Source organism: Heliangelus exortis, chromosome 13 (assembly GCF_036169615.1).
Source record: "Heliangelus exortis chromosome 13, bHelExo1.hap1, whole genome shotgun sequence".
Taxonomy (NCBI): Eukaryota; Metazoa; Chordata; class Aves; order Apodiformes; family Trochilidae; genus Heliangelus; species Heliangelus exortis.
Window position 1 is genome coordinate 18,589,675 of NC_092434.1, and position 15,798 is coordinate 18,605,472.

The 15,798-nt window shown below is 48.7% G+C and overlaps 1 protein-coding gene across 1 annotated transcript in view; it reads right to left on the reverse strand.

The window, feature by feature from the left end:
- Positions 1–15,435, reverse strand: part of RSPRY1 (ring finger and SPRY domain containing 1) — a 36,302-nt gene extending 20,867 nt beyond the window's left edge. Inside the window, exons 1-3 of the mRNA XM_071757273.1 lie at positions 15,280–15,435; positions 2,974–3,133; positions 432–924 (exon numbers count right to left, since the gene is read on the reverse strand). Of these exons, the coding sequence (XP_071613374.1) occupies positions 432–775 (344 nt within the window). The 5' untranslated portion in view covers positions 776–924; positions 2,974–3,133; positions 15,280–15,435. The remainder of the gene's footprint in view (positions 1–431; positions 925–2,973; positions 3,134–15,279) is intronic.
- Between the last annotated feature and the right edge of the window lie 363 nt (positions 15,436–15,798).

A 15,798-nucleotide genomic window follows, 5' to 3' on the forward strand; every position in this document is an offset into this window, starting at 1 on the left:
CAAGTTAAAGATCAAAGCTCTCCATGTTGCTTAACCATTTCCAAAGTAAACACAGCCTGAAAAGAGAAAACTTTGAAAAGAAAGCTCTGAAAAGAGCACAACAACCAATTTTTAGGAAAGAAGTTCCCAAACTCTCAGGTGTTCATTGCTTCCTGAACTGTGTACCTGAGCCAGGTAGGAAATACTGAGCATGCTCCTCACCCCAAGAGGAGCTGTGAGGAAGCTCCTCAGCTCCTGGAAGAGAAGCTCCTGGGCACTCAGGAGCTACTTCCATTACCTATGGAAGATTCTCCTCTCCTAAGCCTCCAGCTGGAAACATGTGGCTGCTTCAGGGAGGGCCGGGTGCAGGTTGGTGACAGGATGGAGCCACAGTTTGAGAGGAGACAAGAACATTCTCACTCGTGTTGCACGACTCCTCAGGAGGTACTTACTTATCTACTAACGTCCGAATTACCGCCAGCGTGTCCAGCACCAGCCCGTCCACATTCTGCTTTTTCCTTCTGGGCTCGTGAGGCCCTCGGCCCCTCCTGGGTGGGCGCACGGGGTCCCTCGGGTGGGTTCTTGCTTCAGGGATGTGCACTCTGCTGTTCTCTGTTTGCCTGCTCTGGGACTCCACGTTGTCCTCTGCTCCGCTGTCATCGCGGCAAACGCAGGAGTTCCCCATGCTGCCGGCCAAGGCTCCCAGCAGCCCAGGAACCTGGTGCTCTAGAGTCAACAGCAAACCTTGAAAAAGGCTTCTGCTAGCATAGAACACAGCCAAAGCAACTACAATCATCTAGAATGCTTCAAGAGCAATGTTTGTGTGATCCTGAATCGTGACTTCTTTGCATTGTCAGCGCTGCTGCCGGCTGGGACGAGCGGGAAGCTGGAGGCAGTTTCTGATATCATCGGTTATAAACATACATTGGTCACCCAGAGGGAGGCCTGGAAAAGCAAACCCAAAACAAAAGTCAGTGTTACCATTCTAATAACAACAGAATGATTCCTGCTTCAGCAAACAGAACCAATATTGGTGGATAAAGCACCTGGAAATGGAAGGTTTGCACCTGAAGTCCAGCGTGGGAAGGGGGAAGTTCACGGGGTAACCTCCCACCCACCTTATTCCCCTCCATCCCACCTCTTACTTCCCATTTCCTCCACGGCTTCTGGATGCAGAGAAGCAACTGTGTCCTCAAATCTAGCACCCTGCTACTGTTTAAGTGGGAACATAAACAGTTCCACTTGTTCTTTACCCTTTGTAAAGATTTACAGCTCAAGCCACCCAAGTAAAGGCTGCACGTTTCTCATTTCACATCAGGAATAGTCATTTCCAGACAAAAATCACAAGACTAGCACTTTAAAATTGTTACTATCTCAACAAACAATGGATGCAACAATGAACTGAGTGTTTGGTCCATCTGGGCACAAACGTGTCTTTTTGGAATGTGCCTGGATCACCTGGATTCTCACCCAAAGAAGCAGCATGTACCAACTTTGAAATAACAGCATTTTCATGTCTGCAAATCTAAGTGGGATTTTGAAAGGGATTTTTTTTTTTCTATTGTTCTTCAGATATAGCACCAAGTCTTCCCTGTTTGGGAACCAAGACTCTCAGACATTCTTTTGTTCTTGATTCAAATGGAGTGGGTCAAATACAGGCCCACTAGAGACTGTGGGGCAGTCCCTCCAGATCACTGAGCTGAGAATGCTAGCAGAAGGGTTAAAACTCCATTTCATTACAAGTTACTTTTTTTTTCACAGGGTGTATTTCTACAGAGTATTGTATTAAGTCTTGGCTAAAATAAAGCCCTACAAAAGGCACCATTTCACTACCTTGCACTACTTTACACTAAATTGTACTCTAAGCATGCAGGCAAGAATAAATAAGTGGCTTTCAAGACTAAACATGTTAGTAATTTAAGAATCAAGTTAAACATTTAATCTGGAATTTATGGTGAATGTTCTGTAGCAAGTTATTGTTATTCTACAATTATATTATATGATCTATTTAACAGCAGTCAGGCAGCACCATAACATCTGAATAAAGTCCAAGAAATTTACAACCTTGCAAATGAGGAAGGCCTCCTGCCCTCAGAACCAGGTGCTCACCAGGAACTGCTGGCTGCCTTTTGGGACAAGATCATGGTATTTGGGAAGGCAGAGACTGGCCCTGTCAGCAAGTCCCTGGAGGTACAGGTGTCACTGGAGAAGCACTGCAAGAGCCCTCACAGACTCTTCTGTAGCTTTCCTTCTTTTAGGACAGTGAAATGTTTAGTATTAGGAAATTAATTGAGAGCTACCTGGGAAAGACAAAAATCCCTGGAGGAAAATTAACAGCAAAAAACCACAGGGTCTTGACTTCTGGGACAAGAAATTCCTAAAGCATCTAAAGATCATTAAAAAGGGTTCAGGAGCACAAGGTCCCTGCCTCACTCTGTAAGCTGTAAGAACAAGGGGTGGCAGAGGAGCCCTTCCAGATGAGCACAAGTGGCTCTTTCCTCAGTCAGCAAGTAAAAAGTAGATGCAAGGGTGCAAATACAGATTGCAGAGATCTCACACAGAATTGTTCAAATGACTTTAAAAGGCTGTGGCCTAAGGGTTATTTCTGTTTTAGTTTTTTTTGGGTTTTTTTTTTTTGGGGGGGTAGAGGGGGAAGAGTTAATTATATGAAAAGGCAAAATGTCTTCCAGGGAAAAACTATGGACTTATGAATCCATAGCATTTAAAGCCACTTTAGTAACAAAGTACTAAAATGTAAAAGCATTACACAGTTAGAATCTGCATCAAGCTGGTCTGTGGCTTAAAAAATGTTAAAGACACTGACTCTACAAAATGCACAAGGAGAAGCTGTGTTTTAGGGATTAGCAACAAGCAAGAACCTACCTAAGGAAACAAAACCAGACATAAGTCAAGATGAAAACTAATTATTGAAACCCAGGTTTTCTGGTTCACAACTTGGAGCCTGATTAAAGCCAAGTGCTTGGATGAACTCACCTGTCCATGTGTTTGGCTGAGGAGCAGGTCAGCTCCCTCACACAGCACCCACAGGTCCCAGATGCACCCAGGGAACCAGCACTCACCAGAGCATCACCAGGGGCTCTGAGCCATGAGACCTGACTCTGCTTTCACCTGGAGGAGCCACACTGAAGAATCCCTGAGAGCAGAGGGAAAAGAAAGAGAAATCCACTTGAAAGTGCCTCCCAGGCAGGTGCATTCCTCCCCACCCCCATCATGACATCAAGTCAGCCTGTTCTTTGCAGCCATATCCAGTTTTTACAGAGGAATTTCTCTCAAGGCTTCCAAAACCAGTTTGCAACCTGCTGCCTTTAGGACTAGACACAGCTACTGAAAACCCAGAAATTACTCCTTACAGGAGGAAGAAGAGAAGCAATAATATCTGCTCTGATCACTCTCGAGTAGGGACAGCAGAAAATAAAAGTACACTATAAAAGCTGATTGGATAAAGTGGAAAAGAGAAACTGCAGAATAAACTCCCCTTATTTAGCAAAGAGCTAAATAAAATAAATAAATAAATAAGTAAAATAAATAAAATAAATACAATAAATAAAATAAATAAAAAGAGTCTGAGAGCATGCTCGTGGCTGTTACTGACCACCAGGTACCAGGAGTTCCTTGTCAAGCTCAAGCAAAATGAAAACCCAAATATTAGGACCCTAAGGTAGAAAATGGTATTGCTACAGATTTGCTTGTCTGGACAGAGCATGAATGCATGAGGAGAGGTTCTGAAGAGGAAAGGAAAAGCTTTTTAAGAAAAATCTTTTAAAACTAGATTGCATTTGAGCTGGCATATTTTTTAAGTGCAGCTTTGCAGCATTATCATGAACTGTGGCTACAGAATTAGGTTGCTTGGTGGCCTTCCAGCTCCCTCACTCTCACTGCTGAACTAAAGAAGATGGAGATGGGGAGACACAAGGGATGAGCATGAACAATTCTGCTTCTGTCCAAAGTTGGAGTCCTCAGTGACACAACCAACACAGAAAACCAAAAGCATTTTGCACATCATGAAAGATGAAACAATTTATGGTTTCAACAAGAGGTAAAAATCTCTGCATGCAGAGATGGAAAGAAATTTTAACTTCAAGACTGATTTTTACTCTAATCCCCACTCTCAACAAAAATATGGTTTTTTTAATTGCAAAAATACTTAACAGTGTGCCTGCAAATATTGTGCTAATTAAAAAACTACTTTTCGAAGACTTTGTCTAAAAGAATAAAAAATAAACGAGTAAACTAAGCATATCACAAAAGCAGGATGGAGAGAGGCCAGGATAAGCCTCCTGTCAGAGACCTAAAGCTGGGCTTACCAGCAGCATCCCAGAAAGAAAAAAATGCTCTTTCCTGATGAGCTCACCTGAAAGTTCAGTCTGCTGAGACAAAGCTCCCACGTTTGTTTTGCTGTTAAAATACAGCAAAGGAATCACAGAATCATAGAATGTCAGGGGTTGGAAGGGACCTCTGCAGATCACCCAATCCAACCCCCTGCCCCAGCAGGATCACCCAGGGCAGGACACACAGAACACATCCAGAGGGGCTTGGAAAGGCTCCAGAGAAGGAGACTCCAGAACCTCTCTGGGCAGCCTGGGCCAGGGCTCCCTCACCCTCACAGGAAAGAAGTTTCCCCTCATGTTGAGCTGGAACTTCCCATGTTCCAGGGTAAACCCATTACTCCCTGTCCTGTTCCTGGGCACCACTGAAGAGATTGGCCTCATCCTCTTGCCCCCCACCCCTCAGATATTTATAGAAATTAATAAGATCCCCTCTCATCCTTCTTTTCCCCCAGGGCTCTCAGTTTCTTCCCAGCAGAGATGCTCAAGTCCCTTCATCATCCTCACAGCTCTCCCTTGGTCTCTCCCCAGTAGATCCCTCTCTCTCCTGGACTGGGGAGCCCCAAACCGGGAACTGAGAAGAGCTGAGAGGGAATTAATCTTTCAGAATCCATGATTTAAATATTTTCCAGCAGTCACACAGCTAACACTCTCTGCAACTGCTTTTAAAATTCAGTCTTCCAGTATAATGTTGGGAGGAATTGTTTACCAAAGTGAGCCAGTTTTCCTAAAAATTATGCTGCTGGAGAATTTCACTTAGTTTGTGACTTCTACCTTTCGTGTTTTAATATCACATCAAAACACTCTTTAAGATAAATCTGTCATGAGGTAGCAGCTAAGATTCATCTAAACACCAGCACAGGAGTAAGACCAATTTGCCCTGAAAGGAACAGAAACCTATTGACTAATTCCAGGCTACAGTGACATTGTGCAAACACCATCTTGTTAAACAATTCCTGCAAGTCCAAGTAGAACTGAAAGACTTGACATGAAGCAACTGAGCATGAAAATACCAGCATGAGCTGAGCTGCAGGACTGAAAGAAACCAAATTCTCCATATTAAAGGTTGTGACCACTTTCCCCATGATTAGCCTCATTTTGTGTCATTCAGGTATTTTGCAGTGCTAGAAAGCCCCATCCCACCAGTTTTGCACTTGCCCCAAGAACAGTGTTCAGCAAATTTAGAAAGTGATAACAAGACTGTGAAAGCTGCTCACAGCAGCAGCCAGATTTATAGAAGTGATAACACCTTTACGTTACCTTACAGTGGTATTTTAACACAAGCTTGACCCCACATTTTTAAGTGCAAGAAGAGGTGAAGGCAGCAGGAATTACCTGCTTGGGTACAGCCAGGGTCACCCATTCATTCTGAATTCTGACCATCCAATGCTACTTTGAGATGAAGCTGACAAATACATGATCAAAACCTAAGTTCTTATTCTCTAAGAAGTTCCTGGTACTGACACCTCTCCCTCTGAGCAGACACTGCAGAGAACACCAGTGCCCAACACCTCTTTCCTTCCACTAGAGAGCACCTGCAGGACACCCACCCAACACCCCCCCTGGCACATTTCCCCCCAAACAGAGCACCAGGCTTAAGACACCCTTTAGGTGCACAGAGGGAAAGGGAACCCCCCCAGAGCCCCCCACACCTCCTTTGGGAACATCCCTGCATCTCCAACAGGACCATCCCCCCCAGCAAAGCAGCCACTTTCCTGGCAGGCTCAGGGATATCCATGGATGCATGGAGGAGCTGCACAGGCTGAGCAGCCTGCCAGAGCTGGAAGTCCAGGTGGGAAAGATGAACCCATTGGCCACTGAAATTGATGGTCCTGGAGTGGGTTTACCCCTGCCTGGCAGCAGGGATGCCAAGAGAGGCCTCCCCTGGATCACCCAACAGAGGAGTCAGCTCCAAGTGGCATCAGCCCCACTTGCTCTGCAATAAGCAGCCCAAGAGTCAGTGATTCATCCCCTCCAGTATTTGGTTACAGCCAACCATAATACCTCATCACCATGGAAAATCCCTCTCCTTCCCATGAAATGGAGCACCTTGCCAAGCCAGCAAAAAAACCCAAACCTCTGTGCACATCATCAAGCAGGTTTCATCCACCAGAACCACTTTCCCAGCCTCTGCCACCATTACAAGAGGAACACTGGTTATTTCTCATCCCAGCTGCAGAGTAACACAGCCCAGACAGCAAACCACACAGTAAAGGTGACAGCTTTTCAAATGCAAACCTGTGAGGTTTGGGCAGAAGTTTCTAATTAAGGAGATAAAATAATTATAAATCTTTCCTCAGCATTTCTTTCCCAAAGAAATGATGCTCCTGAAACAAAAAAGATGGAAATGTTTGTGATGCCAGTTGGATGAAAAGTTCAAACTACCAGGAGATGGAAACACAGCTCTGAATCACAGCAAGATAATCAACTGCAACCAAGACAGGAATAAGAGAGGGGAAGAGGCTGTGTGCAGCTACAAACGTTTATTGCATGGAGAGGATCTCAGCTCTGAAATCATCAGGGCAGGTAATGAAAACCTGGAACTTCCAGTAAATGGAATCCCACTGTAATGTGAAATGGAGACTTTCTCAGGAGATTGCATGGAGAGCTGAGGTCAACCTCTCTGCTGTAAGGCTTCTGCAACTAAAGAGAAAGAGCAGCTTGGCAGCCACGTGGAGAAATGGACCAGAGGCACCAGGAGGGAGCCAGCACGGTGCTGGTTCTGCTGCACACACTGCCCAAGCCACATTGTGTCATCTGAAGCAAACCTCCAGTTCTATTTTCTTTGAAAATATCCCAGAGGGTTAAGCCTGGTGTCCAGGCTCAATAGGAAACAGCATTTCCTGGCACGCAGTGTCACAGCAGCAGGACCAGGCCATGGCCCCAGTTGTTCCCTTTCTTGCTGTTAAACAGAACCCTAAACCTCAAGCAGGACCCTCACCATGCCTGTTTCACAGAAAGGGCAAGAGACCTCAAAAACCTTCCAGCTTTGTACTTCTGTCAGTGAAAACCCTCAGGTTGTACAGGGCTCATGCAGATAATTCAGCTTCAAGCCTGCAGTTTTCTAGGTAACCAAAGCTGGGTCAGAAACGTGGAGCAGGTGTGAAGGATCTGCTCTCTGTTTCAGCTTGAGGTGGTAAAGTCAAGGGAGAAAGAAGCAGATCCTACTACCACAGTAGGTGTTTGGGGTTTTTTTTTTTGTTCTGCAGACTTACTGTGAAAGTCAGATTTTGTAGTAATCTGAACACTGGACTACTTTGCCTTTTTACTTCCCTTAAATCTGTTATGAAGCTGGTACAGGAACACTAAAATTGCAGCATGGACCTTCATGGTCTTACTGAAACTGATGTCTCTAAAGCTGGCCTGGTAGAGGGACTTGTGCCCTGCTCAGGGGTTCCTTTCCCTCTGGGTAAGGGCACTGCTGCTCAGAGCTTCCCAAACTTCAGAGTCTGTTCTGCTGGGTACAGTTCTTGCTCAACGAGAAACTTAACCCCCTCCCAGCTTCTTCCACCTCAGAGGGCACAAAGGGATCATTTTGGTGGGGGTGTCCTTTGTGCCAAGGAAAACCTCGGCTGCACTTTGGTGTCCTGGATGCCCACACCACACCCCCAGCACCCCCTCAGCCATGCAGAACCATCCATCCCTTCCTTCTTCCCTCTCTCAGGAACTGCAGAAGGATCATTACGTTTCTCCTCAGAGACAAAGCTGTGCTTTGAGGCAGATGAATACCACTCCAAGATAATAATCTTTTTTTTTTTTTTTTTTTTTTTTTTAAAGCACAGTGGTATCTGACAGCTCAGGGGAAGCTGAGCAGGACTTGCCCTCCAACAGGCTGACGTGGCAGAGCTGCACCAGCTCAGCACTGGCCCAAGGAGCAGAGGGTAATGCCCTGCAGATGGCAGGGAGCACTAATCCTGCCAGCCAGAGGGATCCAAGCACGTGAAATAAAGTTGATTAGCTAAACCACATTAAGTTTGGGCACAGACAGCCACTTGGAGGCTTGTAAACAAATCCTTCGATTAATTCAAGTTAATCTTCCTTTTTGCCCCGAAAGTTAAAGGGGTTATCAACAGTAAACAAATTTGCTAAATTTTAACAAAAATGTTCATATTAAGATTCACAATAAAAATTAAAAAAGCACCAAGTAATTCCAGAACAGAAAGCTCCCAGACAGCTGAGAGGAAAGTGTGGACTCTTTGGGTACTAAGAAGAGGTGCAGAACCACAAAGGAACACCACAAAAAACCCAATGCATTTTTTTTAAGCTTTTCTAGTAAATTCCAGAAAGGATATGGCTTTACCTACATTACAGTGCAAAAACCAGTGAAAGTGTTCTCTAAGATCATGGAGATATCAACTCATTGTAGTAAACTGCAATAACAGCAGTTAAAAGCACCTTAGACATTAACAAGAAATAAACCTGAAAACCATTTTGAGGGATAAACTGAGACACTGAGCAGCTCCAAGAGTCACACACTGCAGTCCCACCACGAGACAGAGGTCTGGCTAGCACAGGGGCATCTGAGGAATCACATCCAAAACTCTTCCAAGCAGGGACTACTGGGAGCAGGAGCAGATTCTTGTGGGCAAACCATCAGCTTTTTGTCACAGAGCCCAAATGGTGACGAGCTGGAGTTGTGCTGTTCCTCATCATTCAGCTGATCCTGGTGCTTTTGTCTCTCTGCTTGGTCAGAGCTGGGCTCCATTTCCAAGGATGGAGCCTCACCAGCTCTGTCACTTCATGGCACTGGTTGTCAGACAAAAAAAAACCCAGCAGTGGGGCAGGAAACAGGCTGAAGGAAGTTCCCCTCCTGTTAATTCAAGCAGCACTGGTATGGCCAACCCTTTGGTGGCAGCTCAGTGACCTTGCCCTGCCAGCCCTGGGGAGCCAGGAGCTCTGTGCCTGGCAGAGCAAAGGGCACAATTCCAATTCTTTCCTCCTGTAAGTGGATCCAGTGGCAGCTCCTCAAAGCTCTGCCTCTCAGTCAGACATGTAGGTCACTAGGTTAGGAAAGCTGCCTCGGAGGCACTCCTGGGAAGGCTGATAACTGATCTGGGGCTTCCAGAGATGGAGGCTACAGAACCTGATGCACAGCTCTGGGCAGGTGACTGGAACCTCTTATCTCAGCTATGAAAAAGCAAAACAAGCAAAAAACCCCCACAAAACACAGTTTCTTCTTGACACATCTGTCTCTTCAGGTTCTGCCTTGAGGATTTTTTCTCTCTCCCCTGCTACAAGCCTAGCTGGAAAGCATGGGGTGGGAGAGCTCCTGGGCTTGGGTTGGTGACCATGTGTAACACAAATGTTTCACACAGAAGGGGCTTTATACAATGGTTTGGGTTTGATCTTCTCATTCCAACCCCTGCATGGGCAGGGACACCTCCCACCAGCCCAGGTTGCTCCAAGCCCCATCCAACCTGGACTTGGACACTGCCAGGGATGGGGCAGCCACAGCTTCCATGGGCCAGGGGCTCAGCACCCTCAGCATAACAAAAACCAAAAAAATCCCCAAAAAACAACCCACCCTCCTTCAGTTTAAAACCATCATCCCCTGCCCCACTGCAACAACAGGTCCTGCTAGAGTTTGTCCCCACCTTTTTTTAAAGCCCTGCCAAGCAGCAGTCAGTAACTCCAAGCCTCACAAGTATCTGGCTCCTACCACTGAGCTGAGGGGTTTTTTTGTTTTTGCTTTTCTTTTATGGTGTTTTATGGCCCCTGCTTGCAGGAAGAAGTTCAGAGGATGTTGGACAACGGGTTTCAGAACTCCTGTGGCCAAGAAGAGGAAGGGGATTGACAGCTTGAGAAACTCAAGCATGTGTGTGTTACACAAGGCAGCCTGAAGATGGTTTGAGTAAGAGTGAGTTCTGGTTTCTTATTGCTGTACATCAAAAAAGTTTGAAAGCTCAAGAATTTAAGCTTTCAAAAACCTGCACCAGCCTGAGGAACAGTCACTGTGCTCATCTGGGGCTTCTCCTAAAGAACTCCCTGGGGAATTTCAGAAGAATGAAGATTAAACCCTTTTGAGAATTACATTTAGATGTAGCAGTAAAAGCTCTAAAGAGAGAACAACTCACTCACTGTTTAAATTTATATATATTTTTTTAATCTTTCAGTCCAGCACTGACACATTGACTGGAGTTGAGTGCAGACACATGGAGGATTCCTCATTCACCATTAGGTGAATGGCTTTCTCCATGCCACCAGCTCCACTTTTAGAAAAAAACCCCAGCATATCTGCTGCATTTTATTTTTTGGGATTGCTCTCTAGCTTGCCCCACTGTCTCCAGGAAGGTAGAACACACCCAGGGATGGCAGAGCCTCTTGGCAGGGAGCTCACTGGCTGTCTTCTAAGTCCTGATTCAAGCTGCATTAACATCAGTTTGTGCACAGGCACTGAAGCAAGCAATGCAAAAAGCCACACCAATGCTTCACATCAAAATGTCCCCAACTCTGGTCCTTCTCTTCATGCTCAGGAAAACATTCAGATACTCAAAAAAAAAAAAAAAAAAGCAAAAGCAATGCACTCCCTATAGCAAAAAAAAAAAAAAAAAAGCCTTTTGCATGCTTAGATACCCCCCACTTCTCCAAAGGGAGGGCTGTGTCAGGCAAAGGATGGATTTCTGGTCACCAGTCATGGGGACTTGCCAAACTCCCATGAATAAATGACAAGCAGAACCTCAGCCCAGACTCTGAGCCAGCAAGTTCTGGTACTGAATGGGCAAAATCTACCACAGAGTTCCCATGGCAGAGCTGGGGAAATGTCTAAAGCACACGTTTGGCTACAGGACTGGGAGAGCAAGGTACTGGATGATGACAAAGCAGAGCTGAGGAGAGATCAGGGTGCACTGGTCAGTCACACAATGTTTGACTTGTATTGGATCTCAGCAGGATCATAGAATCATGGAATGGGCTGGGTTGGAAGGGACCTCAGAGCTCATCAAGTCCAACCCTTGATCCACTCCCCCTGTGGTTCCCAGCCCATGGCACTGAGTGCCACATCCAGGCTCTTTGGAAATATCTCCAGGGATGGAGAATCCACCCCTTCCCTGGGCAGCCCATTCCAATGGCTGAGCACCCCCTCTGCAAAGAATTCTTTCCTAATATCCAACCTAAACCTCCCCTGGCAGAGCTAAGGCTCTGCCAGGGGAGGTTTAGGTTGGATATTAGGAAAAAATTCTTTAGTCCATGCCCTCTTGTCCCACTGATATCTGCCCAACCCCCCCCTGGCTCCAACCTCCTTTCAGGGAGTTGTAGAGAGTGATGAGGTCTCCCCTGAGCCTCCTCTTCTCCAGCCTCAACACCCCCAGCTCCCTCAGCCCTTCCTCACAGGACTTGTGCTGGATCCCTTCCCAGCCTCCTTGCTCTTCTCTGGACCTGCTCCAGCACCTCAAGCTCCTTCCTGAGCTGAGGGGCCCAGAACTGGACACAGGACTCAAGCTGTGGCCTCCCCAGGGCTGAGCACAGGGGCAGAATCCCTTCCCTGGACCTGCTGGCCACGCTGTTCCTGAGCCAGCCCAGGATGCCATTGGCCTTCTTGGCCACCTGGGCACACTGCTGGCTCCTCTTCAGCTTCCTGGCAATCCAGACTCCCAGCTCCCTTTCTGCCACTCTGTGCCCAGCCTGGAGCTCCCCATGGGGTTCTTGTGGCCAAAGTGCAGGACCCAGCACTTGGAATGTTGAACCTCATCCTGTTGAAAATGATGTTGAAGAACAGAAAAAGAAATAAAGTTTCTGCTGCCATGCCAGCTCCACAGCCATTGCACGCCAGCCAGGAAGGGAAAACAAAATGTATTGTTAGGACATGAAGAAACACAAAGCAAATTCAAATGAGGTGCTTGAAAGACAATGAGTTCCAGGACAGGACCTCTGCTTGCACTGCTTTAAAGCAGGAATTAATTCAAAACCCCAAAACTTCAAAATGCTGAATGCAACATAATGGCAACAGGGCAGAACAGGACAAAATCCATCACACCAGCTGCCTTCAAGCTTGTCACCTTACTATGAGGTGACAACACCTCGGGTGCCCCTTGAGACACAGAAGCAGCAACTTCCCAGTGTACACAAGGAGCTCTGCTGCATTTTGTGAGGATCCCAACACCAATCTGAGTGACTTCAGGAGATCAACAGGAGACATTTCAAAATGTGATGCAGTATCAGCCAGGGAAGATGCTGATGTGAAAGGAACAAAGGAGCCTAGAAGAGTAAGAGGCCAGCAAGGATTCCATGACAAATTTCCACCTTTATCACTAACTTACCACTTCAGCTACTAAATATCTCCCTCCAATTCCTGAATTTTAACAAACAAGGAAAATGGACTTTGATACCAGCTGACAGGCAGAGCATGTGAGATGTCCTACTTGATATGAGGAAACCAAATTTTGCAGATAACCTATTCCAGCCCATCCATGAGAGCCAAGACCCAAGGCAGAAATGCTGAGAAGGTACCAAGAGGTTGTGCAGGAAACCCTCGTGTCCCTTCTAAGAGAAGAAATGAGCATTAAGCAAAGCACAGGACAAGAGAGCAGTGAGATGAAGGGGGTCTCTGAGTGATCCCTGAGTCAGGAGGGCAGAGAGCAGGACACCAGGGTGGCAAACAGGAGGCACTGCAGCTGAACCCCACAAAAGGAACATGAAAGACTCCAAGGAAACCAAAAAACCCCCACACCAACACCCAGGCTGAAGAGAAAGGAGCGTGTGGAGCAGCTGAATTAGATGTAGAGCAGGTAAATAACAGCCTAAGCTGGCAATCAGCAGGAGATGTGCATGGTGCAAAACACTGCCCTGGTCCTGGAGGAGCTTCTCAGCCAGGCAGGGGATGCTGGAAACTTTTAGAGACAGCAATTGGATGGAAAAAGGGAAGATACAGGGAGAGCTGATCACATAACTGGAGTTTCACACATCTGGGAAAACAAACAAAGCCACAACAAGAAAAATGCACAGCCAGGTTTATAAATGAGAACAAACAGCAGAGATTGGGGCACAAAACAATAAGAGCAATGTCCTAAAGGAAGGGACACAGGAAGGGTGCCAGCAGGAGAAAGGACCTCTTGCTGAGTGGGCTTTGCTAGAGGAGAAAGAGACACATGGAAAAGCTCCTGCAGAAGAATGGGCCAGATTTAGATCAGAGCAAACAACAGATCAATTCTTCTCATGTGGATAAATAAAAAAGAAACAAATTGAGCAGCATTCCAAACTTAAAGTGATCCAAAAGGTTTTGAAGCTGCATGATCCTCCAGCAACCAGTGGCCAAATCCATCAATCCCAGAGACAAGATGGGGAGGGTGCAGCTCATAGGTTTTGAGAACTGTTAAAAGATTTGTCTGGTTTAGCTGAGAAATAACAAAGGTTACAATACTGATACACAGAGGGGGGAGATTCACAACTCCTACCTCAGCAGATCTCTAGATGACAATAAACTCACAGCACTGATGGATGTACAGAAAATTATGAGTAGAGCAAAAATATTGGTCTGAGGACCAGCATGGGGAGAAAAAACCAACCAACCAACCAAAACCCCACCACCAAACCAAAGAGAGGTAGCCACTGCTAGAGGACAGAAAAATTAAAAAACCTGAGGCCAAACCAGTGGAAAAAAAATAAAAATCAGTTACATTGAAAAAAACAAATATTGACACAGACATAAAAAGAAAAAAACCAGCAAACACATCAGTGTTCAGAAAACAATGTGGTATCCAGAAGGTCAATTAAATTTAGGAGAGAAAAGGCTTCCTCAGGGACCAAAGTTCTGCTGCCTCAGAAATGCTCCCAAGCAGGGGCTGAGCACCAAAATGAACCCGGGGGCTGATCCTGAGAGATCCAGAGATCTGCATTTTTCAAAAAGAGACAGGAAAATGAAAGCAAAGCTGACTCCAGTCATTCTCAGGACCGACCACAGGACTCTGGCAAGAAGTGACACCGCACCTACTGCTGCTGAACAGGAGATAAGGAACAGGGGAGGGAAGGGGAAGAACAGAGATGTGGAAGATGGTGATGAGCAGGGCAGAACCCAGGAGCTGCAGGCTTGGTGTCCCAGCACTCATCTGAGAGACAAAGCAGCCCCGAGGTGTCACCATGCCACAGGAAAGGTGTCACTGCCCGAGTATGCAAAAAAAGATAAATAACTGTATCTGGTACCTCTCTCCACACCTCTTTATTTTTTCTGCAGAAGTGAAAAAACTTACACTGCACAACTGTTACCCCATCCGAGTTTTCAGCATCCAGACTTTTCCCATTAATGTAAAAACACCGAAGGCTTTCACGAAATTCTCCCGCGGGTTTCCGAGCTCCCCGGGGCTCAGGACCAGTTTGTCACTTTGTCCCCTCTCCACCGAGCCCCAGTCCGCTCCGAACCGCCCTAGCCCAGCCCCTGTTTTGCAAGTCACACAAGCCCCGGGACCCGCTCCCGGAGGCGCCGTTCCGCAGCTGTCAGCCCTCGGTGACCCGTGGAGCCGCCGGTTCGGGCTGCCGGGTCCCCACGGACCCTCCGGTTCCCGGGACCGAAACGGGGGGCTGGGGGGGTTTGCTGGGACCGGGCAGCCTCGGCTCGGCAGCCCCGGGGCCTCCCTGCCCAGCCCCGGGAGCGCCCCGCCTGCCAGCACCCCGCCCCGGCACACGGCGAGCGGGGCAGCACGGCCGCTCCCCGCCTCCCGGGGGTGCGGGACATCCCTGGGGCCCGCAGAGCCTGGACGGGACCCGCACCCGGTGCTGCCCCAGGCCCCGGGCTGCGCTGGCCCCGACCCCGCCCCGGGGCCTTCCCGGCTCTCAGCCGGCGGGACCCTGCCCCGGCGGCACGCCCGGCCCCGGGAGAGCGGGTTGGGGGTGAGCGCTGCCCCCCCGGTTCAGCGACCCTCAGGCCCGCCGCCAGAGCCCCGCTGGGCGCTGCCCCTCAGCCCAGGACGCGCCGCGCTCCGCCTCAGCCCGGCGACTCCCCCGTCCCCATCCCCCCCAACCTCACCTCGGCCCTACGGAAAGGCGCACGGGGCGGCCCTGGGGCCCGCACTGCCCCCGTGTCCCGGCCCCGCCGCTCCGTGTCCCGGTCCCGGTCCGCTCCGGCCCCGCCGCTCCTTTGTGCGCCGCAGCCGCGCTCTGACGGAAGATGGAGACCGCGCACCCACCGGCCCCGCCCCGCGCCTGGCCCCGCCCCGCGCCTGGCCCCGCCCCGCGCCTGGCCCCGCCCCGCGCCTGGCCCCGCCCCGCGCCTGGCCCCGCCCCGCGCCTGGCCCCGCCCCGCGCCTGGCCCCGCCCCGCGCCTGGCCCCGCCCCGCGCCTGGCCCCGCCCCCAGAATTAGCCCCGCCCCGTGACTGGCCCCGCCCATCTTACGGCCCCGCCCCGTCCCTGCTCATGTCCCCGCCCATGTCCCCGCCCCCGAGCATTTTGCCCAATCGCAGCCCGGATCTTCCCTGACGTCACCCGGCAGCCAGCCCCCTCCCTCCCCCGCTGCTGCCGCGCGGCGGCCGTGCCGCCCGTTGCTCC